Source organism: Balaenoptera ricei, chromosome 9 (genome assembly GCF_028023285.1).
Source record: "Balaenoptera ricei isolate mBalRic1 chromosome 9, mBalRic1.hap2, whole genome shotgun sequence".
Taxonomy (NCBI): domain Eukaryota; kingdom Metazoa; phylum Chordata; class Mammalia; order Artiodactyla; family Balaenopteridae; genus Balaenoptera; species Balaenoptera ricei.
Window position 1 is genome coordinate 15,428,420 of NC_082647.1, and position 16,864 is coordinate 15,445,283.

Consider the following 16,864-nt stretch of genomic DNA (forward strand, 5'->3'; position numbering starts at 1 on the left):
TATCTAATATATTGTTTAAATATATGAAGAAAATCCAGCCATACATGGATATGTACTTGGAAACGGGAGGCCTCTGGCATCACCTGAAGGACCCTCAGACTCTACTTTGAGGACTGCTGTTGCATATCAAAACAAAACAAGCAAACCTGACATTGGATCTAAATGCCACAGTATTTCTGATTTAGTCATCTCTCAAGTTCTTTACACTTTCACAGAGTATACTGTTAGTTCTCTGATGGAGAATAATCTGCCTTATAACTATACTGTTAGAGTTTAAAGGTACCTCTAACAGGTCTGGTCCAAGCATAAGGCAAAGCTTGATTTCTTCAACAGCAGAGACTCAGTTAAATGTTTCTGATTTAATAAGCATATGCATCCTAAAAAATACAGTTATCATTCATTAAATACTTACTCTGTATTAGATACTGCGACAGTAGGTCTATGTATATTGTTAAAGTCCTCTGTACAGATAAGGGATTTAAGGTTCAGAGAGATTGAACAACTTACCCAAAGTCACAAAGACACTAACTGAATATTCATCCAAATCAACATTTTTCCCTTGTAGTCTTCTATAACATGTTTCTCAGAAGCCATAAATAACCAAGTTTGGGAAACTTGTCTCCTTTGAAGATTCAAAATGTAAATCTCATTGTAAATGGCAATTTACAGAGCTGTATAGGACAGCTCTGAGAAGTCCTACAGTAAAGGATATTGTTTTACAAACTCCTCACAAACAGATATTTTTGTTTTTGCTGTAGACTTATCTAAAACTATATCCATTTATGTGTATACAGTTACACATATTCTTAATTTTATTTATGTTTACATCATGTGGTCTATGTTTTAAATGATATGCTTATAAGTACATACAATTCTACATATGACTATTTGTGTGGATATATAACTGTGATAGGTTCTCTATATAGCTGCATATATGGTGGAGGGTAGGAGATAGTTAACTTATATACACGCTTTGTATTAAGGTGCTTCTTTTTAGTTACATAGGTGAGAGTGTGTATGATTCCAGTTGCTTGCTATGTATCAATCAATCAATAAATATGTGCTTCTAGACTGAGCTGCAGGAGTCAACTTATGACCTTTCCTTCAAAGGGTCACCTTATTACCATTCCTTCTGTTCTTCCCATGTATGAATGAGGTTTGTGTAAGCCTATTTCTTCCTTTCCTGGTGTGTTCTGAGAGCAATGGCTCTCTTTCCAGCCATTTCTTCCTTTCTTACCCAGAATCTAGCTTAGGGAATGAGAGAGCAACCATCTTTCAAGATTTTGAAACAAACTCAATGAGCCCAAAAACTGTCATCAAAGGGAATACTAGTGGTTGATGGAGAATGTATATGGAATTCTTAAATTTCTGTTTCTATAGTCTCCCTGTGAGAAATTAAGAAAGGAGGCAAAAACTGAAGACTTTTTCTACTAGCACATAATGTAGCAAGTACTGCCTGCAAGGATATTTGATGTTACCAAATGATACCATAATGATAGTCCCCCTTTGTGATAACTCAGTGCGCTCTAGTACTTAAAATTTGGGCACTTATCTGTACATATGGTACACTTCAGTTAGGAGGTTAAAAATTATATAATAATTACATAAAAGGCAAAAGAAAAAATGAGAAGTCTTCCCTAGCTAGATAAAGCAAATGAAGCATTAGGTGCCTGATGACTGGCTCTCAAGAGTAAGTAAGCCAATAATTGTATGAGAAGTCCTGTTTTAACAGAAAACATTCTAAATATAAAAAATCCTATATTAATGGCAGTCACAAGTCAAGAGTTTTATCAACCATTCTGATAAGTATGTAATTAACAGTACAAGCAAGATTCCATGGGAAAGAAAAAAAAACCTCCTAAATCCAGAAATCTAGACACCCTGTGAGTCAATATAAAGGATGTTTCATATCATTCACATATTTACATGTGTGTTTATATTCATGCATGTGTCACACATATACAAACACTAATGAAATACTAGTGAAAATTCCATGTACTTAAAACAAAATGATAAACACACTTTGGGGGTGGAAGGGAATACATTTTCAATAATCTCATAATCATTAAGAGTACCAGAAACAAATGGCACTTTGAGAAAATGTACATACGGCCTACCTAAATTGATAATATTTTGAGCCCAGAAACTAGGATCACAGTGAAATTGGATGGTATTGTTGGTCACTGGGGAAGCATCACACCTTGCTCGAAGGAGGTGCCGTAACCGGTATGTAATCTAGAAGAAAGCAGAGAGACAACTAAACATCAAAATCTTTATTAGGCAAATAATTTATTAAGTTCCCAATAAATACACAAAAAATGGTCTCTGTATCACATGTATGCTAACACAAAATAAGCAATCATATATATATATAAGTTATAAGTTATAAAGAAGTGGACAGACAACGCAGTTTTCCTTCCAAAACATGTTAGAAGTTTTGAGGTACAACTCAGCTATACTGTTGAATACAAAAAACTAACTTCAACTAGCTTAAAGTTAGTTTTTTGAATTATGTAAACTTCACAGAAGCACCAACCAAGTACCTGTAAAATAAAAAATTTTCACAAATTCTGCTTTTATTTATTGTACTTACTCTTTCAAAGAAGGATGCAGAGTTGAGATTAGGCGGCTAATGAATTACAGAAAATACAAATTACTCTCTGCTCAGGAAACGTAAGTACAGCTCATAACTAGGCCTACTAGTGGGATGGCTCTCCTTGCTCCTATGCTGTGAATCTCGGGTCATCACACCACAGCCCCCATCTCCTCCACACTGCAGTCCTCAGTGAATACTCAGTCACTCTCCCTCAGTCTTGAAGAGTTTAGCTCCTGGCTCACGATCACCATCGCCAACATTACTCCTGTCTTAATTCTTGATGATTTTATATCCAACTAGATGATCTTTCTTTCCAGCTTACTCCCTTCTAGTGCCCAGATACCAATAATCCTACAAACCCTAAAGGTCCTATAAACCTTTGCTCTTAAAATTTTCCCTGTCCTTCGATCTCATCTTACCAATACCCTTACCCTAGCCCTCAGTTCCTCCTTATCCAGCTCAAATCCCAGGGTTAATCCTCATAATCATTTCTTTGTATATACCCTCAACACCTCTTTCTCTCACATGTCAAATTACACATACTCCCTTCCCACTCCTCAACCTTTTCCCCAAACAACAACCAACAAACAACCCTGGTTAAATCTAACTTTTGACTCACTATAATTGGACTGATAAAGGGGCTGACCAAACTTCAAACACAGCCTGCTCATTTTAGGTAGGGCCCTAAGGTTGACGGGCCTCTGGTCCTTCACGTCCCTACTCTCCTAAATGACTATTTCAAACCTCCTTTCTCTTTTCAAATCTCCAGCATCTCCTCCCCCATTCTCCATCTCAGCTGATGGTCCTGATTACTGTTCACTGAAAAAAACAGGAACAATCAGGGAACTTCCAAAAACTTCCACCACCTACCAGTATTAGCGTTCCCTCCTATCACAATGGATTAACTGGCCACGCTTCTAGCTAAAGCCAATCCTTGCACTCGTGCAATAGTGCCCAACACCCTCTTGCCGACACAAAGACACTGCTCAGCAATTTTCTCCCCTCTCCTGTATCCATCAAGCTTTCCATTTTACTGCATCAGTCCCATTAACACATAAACATGTTTAACTTTTCCCAGCTAAAAACAGAACTCTTGGCTCCTTTTCTCCCGCCATCAACTGCTCTCTTTTCTGGCAAAACTCCCATTTTTCTGCTCTCTTTTCTGGCAAAACTCTTCAAAAGACTCATCTATAATGTCCCCCATTCCTCTCCTCCCATTCTTCCTTGAAACCATTCAGGCTTAGTAGCTTTTCACATAGGTGGTCACTTGGCCCTCAGGGAAGCATTTTCTTCTCTTGGCTTTGAACAAACTATGATCTCATGGTTTTCCCCTTATTTCACCAGCTGCTATATTTTAAGGCCGCTGAGAATAGGTCTGCGTCCCAATGTACCATCTCAGTTTCCACTGTTGGTTCTTTCACGTCTCCCACACCAGGAATATCCCAGGGCTCAGTCTTGCAACTGCTCTCTTTTCTTCTGCACCCATATACTTTAAGTGATCTCATCCAGTCTCATCATTTATCCGACTCTTAAATTTATATCTCAAGCCTGGACCCCTCTTTGAACTTGCACTTCCAACGGCTTGCTCAATATCTCTACCTGATTCTCTAACAGGTATCTCAAATTTAGTATGTCTAGAAGGGAACTCTTGATCCTTCTCCTCAAGTCTACTTGTCCTATGATCTTCCCCATCTCAGTTATTGGCAACACTATTTTTCCTACTGCTTAGTCCTTGGTTCCTTTCTTTTCCTCATGCCTTATGTTCCACCTGTCAGCAAATCCTTTTGGCTCTACCATTAAAAGATATGGATAATCCTACCAATTCTCCCATTATCAACTCTACTGTTACTATCCTGGAAAAGCCACCTCATTGCAGTAAGGTTATAAATAGTCTCCCTTATTTCTCCCTTGCCTTCAACCACCTACAGTGTTTTTTCAGCGGCCAGAGTAATTGTGTTAAACTGTAAATCATATTCTGTCATTCCTCTCCTCAAGTCCCTCCAATGGTTGCTCATCTCACTTAGATTAAAAACCAAAGTCCTCATAATCAACTACAAGGCTCATACTATTTGGCTTTCCAGTACTTCTGACCTTCCTCATCCTAGTGTCCGCTCATTCACTGTGTTCCACCCTCTTAGGCCTACTTGCTGTCCATATCACAAATAACTCCCACCTCAGTCTTTGCACTTGCTGTCTGTACTTGTGCTCTGCCTGAATACTCTCCCCGAGTATCTGCATGGCTTGCTTCCTCACTTTCTTCAGGTATTTGCTCAACTATCACCCTCTTTAGATAGAATTCCATATCTAAAATCACAATCCTACCCCAATGCTCCCAGACTCTTCCCTTAATTTACTTTTCTCTAGAGCACTCAATACGATGCAGTGGTCTATACATTTTACTTATTTTGGTATTGTCTATCTCTCTTCATTAAAATGCAACTTTAAAAAATATTTATTTATTTATTTATTTGGTTGTGCCGGGTCTTAGTTGCAGCTCACGGGCTCCTTAGTTGCGGCAGGCAGGCTCCTTAGTTGTGGCATGTGAACTCTTAGTTGTGGCAGGCAGGTGGGATCTAGTTCCCTGACCAGGGATTGAACCCAGGCCCCCTACATTGGGAGTGCGGAGTCTTAACCACTGCACTACCAGGGAAGTCCCTAAAAATGCAACTTCTTGAGGGCAGAGATTTTGCTTTGTTTTCTGTTCCCTTAGTACTCAGAATGCCACCTGATACATAACGGGTATTCAATAAATAATTTTTGAATAAATAAGTTTGCTTCATTCGATTGCTAAATTATCTCAAACAGCTATAATAAATTCTGTGTAAAAAAACATGTATTTATTTTGGGACTATGTAGAATACATGGCACAGTGTTTAGCAAACAGCACTCAACACAATGTTCTTTTGCCTAAGTTTTTCTACCTTTCTTAATTTTTTTTGCATCTTCTAATAATTCTCATTATAAAACATGCTCATAATATGCTAAGCAAAAGAATTATGGCAAAAACTTTCCTATGAGGAGTCATAAACCCTGGCTACTGTAAAAGATAAATAAGGGTTAATTAAATATACTTGTTGATCCCTTCAGATGTATCTGAACTTAAACTCAGGTTTGACACTGAAAACTTAGCTACTGTTCAAAAAGCAAAGGACAAAATTTTTAAAAAAACTATGGAAGATGTCAAAACAGCTTTTGAGATGCAATACTGTATACTGTCTCCTTTCTACTGAAGTTAAAATAAACTTAAAAAAGAAATTTAGTATTTGAGTTTCCAATCCTGTAAAATATAACATAATGTTTTGTCTACACTTATTTATAGCTTCTGACAGGAGATGTTATCTGCTACCTTATTTATTTACCATCCATCTTTCATTGAGTTCCTGTATATCAAGCACTGGGTAACACAAAATTTTTACCCTTTAAGAAGTAAAAAGTCTAATGAAATTCATAGAAAAATATGCAAATGTAATAATAGTAGATAAAAATCAGTAATAGTATGATGGATATATGCATAAGGGCTTTGTAAACACAGAGAAGGGTAATCCAACCCAGTCTTGGTCATGGAAGGCTGCCAAAAGCAAAGGAAGACACATCTACACTGAACCTGGTAGTCTCTACAAAGATGAGGATTAATTACTCAGGAGAAAGAAAAAGCATTCTAAGAAAGGGTAACAGTACCCAGGCAAAAGACCATGACATATTCTGAACCCTGAGGACTAAAAGCAAGGAACTGTCGATGAGATATCCAGGAAACATAAAGAAAGTCTTTGAAGATTAATTATATGGGAGGACGGGGGAAAGGGAGCAAAAAAGATTGTGGATTTCCCTTTTACTACTTATACCTTAACAGCTTCCTAATCACTAGTATTATAGAAATATCTATTGCTAGTAAAAAGAATAACTGTGTTTTACTCTCCTGGTCTCTTCTGTCAATATTTCTTCCCTTCCTTCTAAATAATATAAGAATAAACTCAGTGTTTAACAGATGACAGAAAAATTCTAAGGAAATACTGTGAAAATGTTTTAAAATATATTTAAAACTGGACTTCTGAAAGGATTCTGCTATTCCAGTGGGTTTGGTCTTTTACTGATTATAATTCCTATAGCAAAAAAAACGAACTAAGAATTGCAAGCTAAGCTTGAAATTTCAGGCCAGCAAGACGTTTCTTTTTAATTTTTACGCATATAATAGCCATCATTAAAAAAATAACCTTAGTAAACATGGCTATATTTATGAAGCATAGAAGCTCTAAAGGACAGAGGTGCATAATATAGTGACTTTCAAATTTTCTGAGGTTAAAAATCCTTCTAAATGTTTAAAAGTAATCACAAGCCTTAGCTCTGCATTCACTATAGGTAAATTATTTTACTAGCTATATTTGCTGCTAGTGATGCGCTTGGGTTCCACAGGCTTTTAAAAATTAAAAAACACAATTTAGTAAATCAGGAAGCTGGTAATACTGGTTCCTTATGCTTCACTGTGTTTATTTTCTCCTGTGTATAATAGAGAACAATCTTCCTCTCTCCTATTTCAAGGGCTCATTGTGCAGATTAAGTAATCCCATCTTCGATTTTTTACTGTTTTGTTTGTATTATAATCACAAACAAAATCACAGAATAAAATCAGAGAAACAAATTCTTAAACTGATAAGGAGATTGACTGAATATCTGACTGTGTGAATAACATGCTTTCTTACACACATACAAATAAAAATATTCATAATGGGTCTAGTTGAAAAAAAGACAATTCTCTCATTTTCTCCTTTTATCCCTGTTTTGTTTGACTTACAGGAAAATATAAGTAACAGAGAAGGTATGTACTGCACAGAAGCTGTTTTTCATTAGACCAATGAAGCAGTAAAAAGGAAGAAAAAGAAAAAAAAGACTCAAGATTGACCATATCATTGATAATTATGAAAGAAAAAAATCTTAAGAGTTGACAATTCATAATTAGGAATAGTTACAAATCAGTTTTCTAATAAGTTACTCAATATTTGAACCTAGTTTACAGAAGTTTATCCTGAAGTGCATTTCCTTATTTAAAATGGTCGTAGAAAATTCCTTCCACAAAACGGAGTGGGTGAACAGAAAACAGATTTGGATGTCATAACTTGATTTCAAAGTGTAAATCTCTGTGGAATCTTTAATAAAATAAGAGTACAGCAGGAGTTTTTAAGAATGCTTATATGGTGTGACCTCCACGGCTGAGTGGCTCCTAGATCCTTGCTGCTAAAGGTGTGGTCTGCGAAGCAGCAGCGTTAGCATCACCTGGGAGCTCGTCGGAACTACAGAATTTGGCCTCACTCCACATCTACTGAACCACGTGATTAGTATGCAGTGACCATATTTTCAGTAGCAAGGTTCTAGACTATTCTGAAAACAGTTGAACAAATGAGAGCCACTTTTCTCTAGCAATGGGGTTGAAATATTCAGCACCATATATCACTGACAGAGTAAACAACGTAGTACAGACAAAAGGAACACAGCCTCTGGGTTCAGGTGTCCAAGCTGAGTGGCCTTAGGCGTGTTACTTAACTCTGTGCTTTGGTTTCGTCACCCATACAGTGGATGGATAGGTATACCTATCTCATAAAAATGATGTAAATGTTTAAATAAAATATTACATGGAAATGCTTAGGATTAGTGCCTGGCACACTATAGGTGATCAGGAAATGTTTACTCTTATCATTATTGTTAGTATTAAGTTCAACTGTCACTAAGACAGAGAAAACTTGGAAAAGAACAAAACAGGACGCCCGATGGCAGATTAAAATTGAAGATACGCCTCAATCATGGCAATATAAGATTTTTTAAAACCAAAATATTTTGATTAATAAAAATTAGAAAAAGGTAAAAAGCATTTAAGTACAGACTAATGAACATTTCTAAATTTTAAGCATTCTAATAACTCCATTGTTTCTCTCTGTATTTTGATAGTATGTTAAATGCCATACTTAGTTTATCTTACCAGTCGCTTGCTATAAAGTAATGCTGTACTGCTGCCACTGGAAACTGCCCATTTAGAAAAATGCATGACATGTTCCAACTGTTTAGAAAGTCCAGCCACTTCCTGCTGCTGTTGCATAAGTTTCATTCGATGATCTTTTGCAAGACTCTGAAAAAAAAAATAGTTTCAAAATTAGTTCTGCATGTAACATATATTTTAATGGTCATCTTCAGATTACCCAATTAGAATAACCACCACCTCTAAGAACCCAGGTGATAGTAACTTATCCCTTGGTACAAAGGCTCATTCTCACTGAAGTAAAAACCGTGCCCCCAGTGCTGCAGCCACCACCGACGCCACCCCTGCCTCTGCTGCCCGCCCCTTCTCTCCAAGGCCCTTGGTCTGGTTGTACATATTTTGGGAGGCAGGTTTCTGTTCATGCATCTTCCAGTATCCAAAGAGGTACAAAACCGTGGATTAGCTATAATACAGTAAATGCCTATTAAACTCAATACTCACAAATAAAACAGATGTACCATCCAGCAATCAAGTAAAGTTACCAGATCACATGATTTACTCAAGCACATGATTTCACCTTTTAGGCATTCTTATTCTGATTGCAACTAGTTTGTGCCAAGTCATGCCACGTGGTAGACAACATGTATGCTTTGTGTGTAGTAAAAAAAAGGAAGCATATAATTTTTGTCTATTGAAAATTACTATGGGAACCAATTGATATAGTGACTAATGGTACCAATGCACTCTCAAAAAAACTACAGAAAAGTAGACTGTAGAATTTCTCTAAGGGAAGTATACAAGCAAGAACACAGGTTAGTCAAAAGTGGAAGAAAAACCCACTGAACCTGTGCTATTTTACAGGTCTCTAACCCCAAATCTCCTTTACCTGGCAAGGAAAGGAGGAGAGAACAGGACTTTCTACTAGCTCTAAAAAAAAGTTTAAAAGTAAAATTGCTACACTCCAATATGGAATTATATTCTCAACAGAGAAAATGAACCTAGATCCTGGCCCTAGTTGGTTTCAAATTTGGAAAATACACATATGCTAGACTGAATTAAGTCACTGCAGTGACTATCAGTGGCTTTGTCGTGTCTAATTTTAAGTCCAGAGATAATTTACTTATTAGGCTATTTCTGATCTCTGTAAAAACTAAGCATTACTTTGGAGACGTTCTAGAAAGAACAGAAATTCTGTTGACTTTTAGGGATGTTGCAAATTGAGAATCAGAAGCCCAAGTTTCTTGGTCTTCTATAGTAACAAACTATTTGGGTCTTGAGTCTTAGTAAATACTGACTACATTTATTCGCCTTAAAGAAGGATTCTGTGAACCAGGAGACTGGGTATGAAGACTGAAAAGCATTTTTAAAAGGTGTTGCAAAAATTATAAGTCAATAAAGTTGATTTAAAATAATGCTGATGACGAGGTTCATCCCTAGAGATTTGGGGATGTGGTCATCTTTTGTTCTTTATCTTGATTTTTAAAGAACTTCTCAAGTGATTCTGATTTACAGTGAAGTTTGGAAACAGCCACAGCAATGTGTGCACTATTCATCTCTGAGAAGCAAACCTATGTGACATTTGATTTTAAGCAGAGCTTTGAAATCTTTTAAAATAGTTTAAATGCTTCTATCTAAAAAAAACCCCAACCAAACAAAAAAAACACACAACCCTCCCGCCCCCCAGAACCTTGAAAACACAGTTACTGTAAATGGGGTCTGATTCCTCCTGGCCAGAATACTTTTTCACTAAGTATTTGTTTCCAAAAGGAGAGAGAATTATTTTGGTCTTTGTTTCCTGTATGATTGATAAACCATGGGAATGACCATGCTTTCCCAGGAGGAAGATAACTTTCTGACAAAGAACTTATAATTTTGTCAACTATAAAATAAAGAGGTTGAACTAAATTTTTTCTATGAGGCTTTTTTTTAAATCTTCGAACATCAGGATTCTTTTATTCTCTTCTTAATTTGTTTCTCTACTGTTAAATTCTTTTTGCACCAATATATTAAAATAATACCAAAATATCATGCAATTAATATTATGTTAAGATACCATGTAGAAGTTGTAACCTCATGTTATTTGAGTCAAACACTGACTCTGGATCTTGACCTTCATGAATGTAAGAAAGCTGATTTAAGTTAGTAATATTTTTCTTACCTGCAGTGACAAACAACTATCTTAAGTGCCTTGAGCATCTCTCCCTGAGTACTGCTTTCACAATTAAGACTGCTGAGGGCAGGAGGCACATCCTTTTATCTAATTTCTCACAAGGTTAAATGTATATATTTGAGAACTAAATATAACTAACTTAATGTAGCTTTCTGAAAAACTTTGCTGAATTGCACTCCTTTGGTGACCCAAAGCTGTCGATTCAATGAATCTCTAAAAAGATTCATCTCTTTAATATTTACTAAGCTCCTCCTTCAAGCAAGGCATTATGCTTTGTGCTCTGAAGTAAACAATAAGGATTAAGACATTCCTACTGTATCAGAAAGCCATAAATTGTCAGCTACAAGGGAGAGCCTGAGAATGGAGAAAAATATTACTAAATCAAATGGAAACAATTATATGAAAAAGGCTGTGATTTCAAATTCACAAATACACGAGAAAATACTATGTTAAATCACTACAACATACTGTCCCATTAACAGTAACTTACCTCAAGCTGATGCAGTAGAGCTTTTCCTTTTTTATTTATTTCTACCATCAATGTAAATATGGCAACTTTAATATCCTGTTCCACCTGCTTCTGATTTTGATTTACTTCAATTATCCTGAAAATTAAACAAAAGGGGGAAGTCTAAAATCTAAGGCAGAAGATTTGTTTTACAATATGTAATATTGGTTTTCTAATCCCTAAATTAGACCAGAAAGTTTTCAGCTCTTAAAAGCTCAGCTTTTTCTAAGGGTCCTTCAGTTTAAATAGACTTTCTTGAAGATGAGATAGCAGAAATATTAATTCTTCCAAAAGACACAGTCAATTCAATCTTAATATCAAAATGTATAAAACTGCAAGAGAATGAACACATCTTAAGAAAACATTATTTGGAAAGATTATGACACCTGGAAAAATTCTCAGCCTAAAAGGACGGACAAAAAAATGATTTATAAACAAGATAAGGAAAACCAGGACTGAATGAGTTCTACTGTATTCACTGCAACTAAGAAGTAGAAAAGCTTAAATGTGTCACTATTATCTTAGTCATCTGAACTGTTACCCATTCATTATATCTGAATAAACGCAGAAAGACAATAATAGTAGTTTGCTACTTTTAATAACACATTTGTCTTGAAATAAGCAGCCAAATAACTATATGTTTTTATCAACCAGCATATACATTTTTTCCTTTGATTAGAGAAAATGGGAATGCTGTTTTCATGGAGATCAAGATGGACAGGAAAAAAAACACAGAGCATTACACCAGAATATCTTATAAAAGCAGAAAAAGAATAATGAGGCATCCACCATCAAACATTCTGAGATAAATAAAAGGCTTCATTTCTTCTGTCTGCTTATCTTCCAACACTTAAGATGAAAAGGGCAGGGATTTTATTCTCTGTTGGAAATTATTATTATTTTTTTTAAAATTAAAGTATAGTTGATTTACAACGTTGTATTAGTTTCAGGTGTACAGAAAAGTGATTCAGTTATACATACATATATATATTCTTTTTCAGATTATTTTCCCTTATACGTTATTACAAAATATTGCATATAATTTCCCTGTGCTATACAGTAGGTCCTTGTTGGTTACCTATTTTATATATAGTAGTGTGTATATGTTAATCCCAAACTCTTAATTTATCACCCCCCACCACCAACGTTGGAAATTCTTCAAGATAATTATTTAACATCAATATTGGCTAGAGGATCAAGGACCTCAAGGACTTCAAGATCAGATAGGTCTAGGAAGCAAACAACCTCAAAAAAAAAAAAAAAAAAAAACCCCCAAAAAACCAAAAAAAACCCCAAAAACCCAACTAATTTAAATCCTCATGATGGTAGAACAGGATGAAAAAGGGACAAGTAATGCCATGTTTGCACATGCATAAAGATGAATTAACAGCAAAGTCAGTCCAGTAAATTTAATCCTTCTATAATCTGGTAGCTATAAAGATACAAAGAATTAGCATCTAATCCAAAGAGTCTTTAATTTTTACCACAATTCAAAAACTAAAATCCTTTCACACCGTAATGTATTATTTTGTAAAAAGAGCATAAACTACTAAAAAAAAAAAAAAAAGGTAAAAAAAAATTTGGAAAATTCACACTATCTGATTTTAAGACTTACTATAAAAAGCTCTAGTCATGAAGAAAGTGGGGTATTAGCAAGAAAGAAAAGCACAATGGAAAGAGAGTCCAAAATAATCTCACACATATATGGTCAACATATTTTCAACAAAGGTACTAAGGCAGTTTAATAGCAACAGGATAATCTTTTCAACAAACGGAACAAGTGTTGGAACAAATGAATATCCATATGTTTAAAAAAAAAAAAAAAAGAGTAAACTCTGGCCCATAGGTCATACCACATACACAATGAAAGAGTAAGAAAAAAGTCAAAATGGTGAATTTCATCAACGGTGGATCGTTTACATAAAATTAGTTATTTTACAATTACTACTGTTTGCCACTAGATGGTAGAGATTATCTACCCTTATCATTCCATAAATATTCATTATATATTTTCAATTACTCAGATACAAAATTTTAAACCCACCAATTACATCAATTTGGCAAAAATACAGTACTGTTATTAGAATATGACAAAGGAAATAGTATTTGGTCAACTACAGTTCTCATGTGAAAGAGAAAGGTAAAATGAAATGAGAGCTGATAACAAAAGAATAATAGAAACTAAAAGACGCACAACAGAACTTTTATTATCACAATGTATAATAGATGTAATAATAACACCAAGGAGTCAAGAAAAGGTTAAATTATGTTTAAAATCTCCTTTAAGGAAGTCAGGTAAGCCAAGGAATTCCTTGGAAAAAAGTACCAAATGCCCCACCCTAGCCATGTTGAAAAATGGTAAGAGTAACAGATTGTGACGACTGATCTTAAGGAAGATGAACTACAAGAGGCTGATATACTTTTCCCTATGAACAACATTCAAAGCCCCTGCAAGGCCTCTCTTATTCAGGCTCTTTCTAATAAGCATTTCTTTATCTATTTAAGCAGTGACATGTTACTTTCATGTGCAAAACAACAAAAGAAAGGGGACATGGGATTTCACAGGTGTTGTAAAATGTCAGCATGTGCCTCAAATGGGATGCAAAGGGGGCTACTAGGCAAACTCCCTCCTCCCCACAGAGGTCAATGGTTTGCTCTCCAATCACTGAATTTTAGGACATGAGACTTTGGACAGTTGATGATTTACTCCCTTGGAGGACAAACAGTATAACAAGCAATATGTAGAAGCTGTTTAAGTATTGTATCTGACAAGGAGTAAAAGGTATGTGAAACAGGTTAACAAGCCCTGTCTCCTGGTGTTCTATGATCTCTGCCTCATAGCAGTTAAAAGCTGACAGCTCAGGGGAGGCATCTCTAAGTCCAGCAATCCTTAAAATAGCAATTATGTATCTAATTAAGTGTTAAAATATTTTACAGTACTATAAAAATAGTTGATTTTGTTTTTAAATCCTGGCATTTCTTGGATAATTGGAAAACACAAAATAATTAAAAATGATTCTTACCTGATAAATGAGCTGTTATTAAATGTAGCTTATTACCATAACAGTTTTGAAATTTCATGGCTGAAAAGAATACTTTCCAAACTTCCCAGAAATCCAAAGTTTCTGGAAAAGACTTATCAACTATGTGTTATTAGACCCATCTGACAGCTTACTTGGATGTACTTCACCATGAGTTAAGTAAAATGTCTGTTCTTAAAGTTAATATACTTAACACATTATATATAGATGATTTAAGTAATACCATAAATATAAATTTACCTGTTTTGGATCTGATTTCCTGTGAATTTTATGTATTTTGTTTTTTCCATCAGTTTGGTGATTAGTGTATCTATGATCACTTTCTGATTCTGAAAAGCTTCTTCTATAAATTGATATCTGAAAAAATAATAAGCAATTTATTTCACACAAATGTCTGCCTAAAATGAGGAAAAGCCCCAAAGCAAACAAATAATAGGAAACTATTTATGAGTATAAAGGATATAAATAATAATCTTTTTAAAATACCAAATATATCCATAGAAGGCAGGTTCCCCCCCCCCCACCCAAATTCTCTCTTAAAAAGGAGGGAGTCTGGGCTTCCCTGGTGGCGCAGTGGTTGAGGATCTGCCTGCCAATGCAGGGGACACGGGTTCGAGCCCTGGTCTGGGAAGATCCCACATGCCGTGGAGCGACTAAGCCCGTGAGCCACAATTGCTGAGCCTGCGCATCTGGAGCCTGTGCTCCGCAACGGGAGAGGCCAGGATAGTGAGAGGCCTGCGCACCGCGATGAAGAGTGGCCCCCACTTGCCGCAACTAGAGAAAGCCCTCACACAGAAACGAAGACCCAACACAGCCATAAATAAATAAATAAATAAATAAATAAAATTTAAAAAAAAAAAAAAAAGGAGGGAGTCTTTACAGATATTAATCATGGACACTCTTTATTTTTTTAATTTCTATTTTTAAAATAAATTTATTTATTTATTTATTTTTGGCTACGTTGGGTCTTCATTGCTGTGTGCGGGCTTTCTCTAGTTGTGGCGAGCGGGGGCTACTCTTCATTGCGGTGCGTGGGCTTCTCATTGTGGTGGCTTCTCTTGTTGTATCTAGGCGTGTGGGCTTCAGTAGTTGTGGCGTGCAGGCTCAACAGTTGTGGCACACAGGCTTAGTTGCTCCGCAGCATGTGGGATCTTCCCGTACCAGGGCTCGAACCCATGTCCCCTGCACTGGTAGGCAGATTCTTAACCACTGTGCCACCAGGTAAGTCCATGGACACTCTTTAAATAATTTTTAAAATCTGAGAAAAACACACATTCAATCATTCACAGTTTTACAAGCTTAACAGGCTCCCTTGGTGGACCTGGCAAAAAGTAATCATAGGTAAATATCTATGTAGATTTATTAACTATTTTGCAATTTCATAATTATGAAAGTTTGATGCTTTGTAAACAAATATTTTGAAGATCACTTTTTTTTAAATTAATTAATTAATTAATTAATTTTTGGCTACGTTGCGTCTTCATTGCTGCACGCGGGCTCTCCCTAGTTGCAGCGAGCGGGGGCTACTCTGTTGCGGTGTGCGGGCTTCCCATTGCAGTGGCCCCTCCCATTGCAGAGCACAGGCTTCAGTAGTTGTGGCACGTGGGCTCAGCAGCTGTGGCTCACGGGCCCCAGAGCACAGGCTCAGTAGTTGTGGCGCACGGGCTTAGTTGCTCCGTGGCATGTGGGATCCCCCCGGACCAGGGCTCGAACCCGCGTCCCCTGTACTGGCAGGAGGACTCTTAACCACTGCGCCACCAAGGGAAGTCCCTAAAGATCACTTTTAAATAACAGGTAGTTGTGCTACAGGTCACAAATAACAAATATTGCATGCTTTTAATAAATGGGGGGAAGTGAGGGGATGGGGGCAAAACTCCTGATGTTATGCCTTGCATGTGACAAAGCTTCAAGCAACAATATCATAAAATACCTAAATTAAAAAAAAATTGACTTGAAAGTTAACAACCTCTGACAAACTATGTAAGATGACTCCAAAGGAGCTCTAGAGAAACAGATGATGTGTAAGATGCATAAAAAGAGTTTTATTAAAAGTTTTTCATAAAATGCACAAAATACATTATTTTACATAATGTGATTTAAAAGTGTAAGTGTAATTAAATCAGTAAGTATTATAAGTAGGGTTGCCAGAGTTAGAAAGGGGGAACACACAGTTAATAATATTTCTATTGGATTTCTTTTGTACATAATCATATCATTTGTAAATAATGACATTTAAAATTCTTCCTTAGGTGCAAGTTTTTTTATCTTAGTAAACTTTTTTTTGTTATACACTCTTTGGGACCCTAATACAATGTAATTATTAAATGAAATGATCAAACGGGTCTTTATTTAGGTTTATCCTAAACTCAATGCAAAAAATTTACATTATGATGTTTTCTAGCTCTTTTCATAGATAATCTTTATCAGGTTTGAGAAATTTTCTTTTATTCCTAGTTTGCTAAGATTGTATATCATGGATATACATTTTTTCTCGACTGTTTCTTCTGCCTCTATGGAGATGGTCATATAATTTTTCCTTTATTCTTTTAACAGGATGAATTACATGAATGATTTTCAAAGGTTA

At 35.9% G+C, this 16,864-nt stretch overlaps 1 protein-coding gene across 2 annotated transcripts in view; it reads right to left on the reverse strand.

Moving 5' to 3' along the window:
- Positions 1-16,864, reverse strand: part of TRIM24 (tripartite motif containing 24) — a 93,894-nt gene that overhangs the window by 27,794 nt on the left and 49,236 nt on the right. For both annotated transcript variants that reach the window (XM_059933285.1, XM_059933284.1), the window contains exons 5-8: positions 14,521-14,637; positions 11,222-11,336; positions 8,565-8,711; positions 2,118-2,235 (exon numbers count right to left, since the gene is read on the reverse strand). In XM_059933285.1, the coding sequence (XP_059789268.1) occupies positions 2,118-2,235; positions 8,565-8,711; positions 11,222-11,336; positions 14,521-14,637 (497 nt within the window). The remainder of the gene's footprint in view (positions 1-2,117; positions 2,236-8,564; positions 8,712-11,221; positions 11,337-14,520; positions 14,638-16,864) is intronic.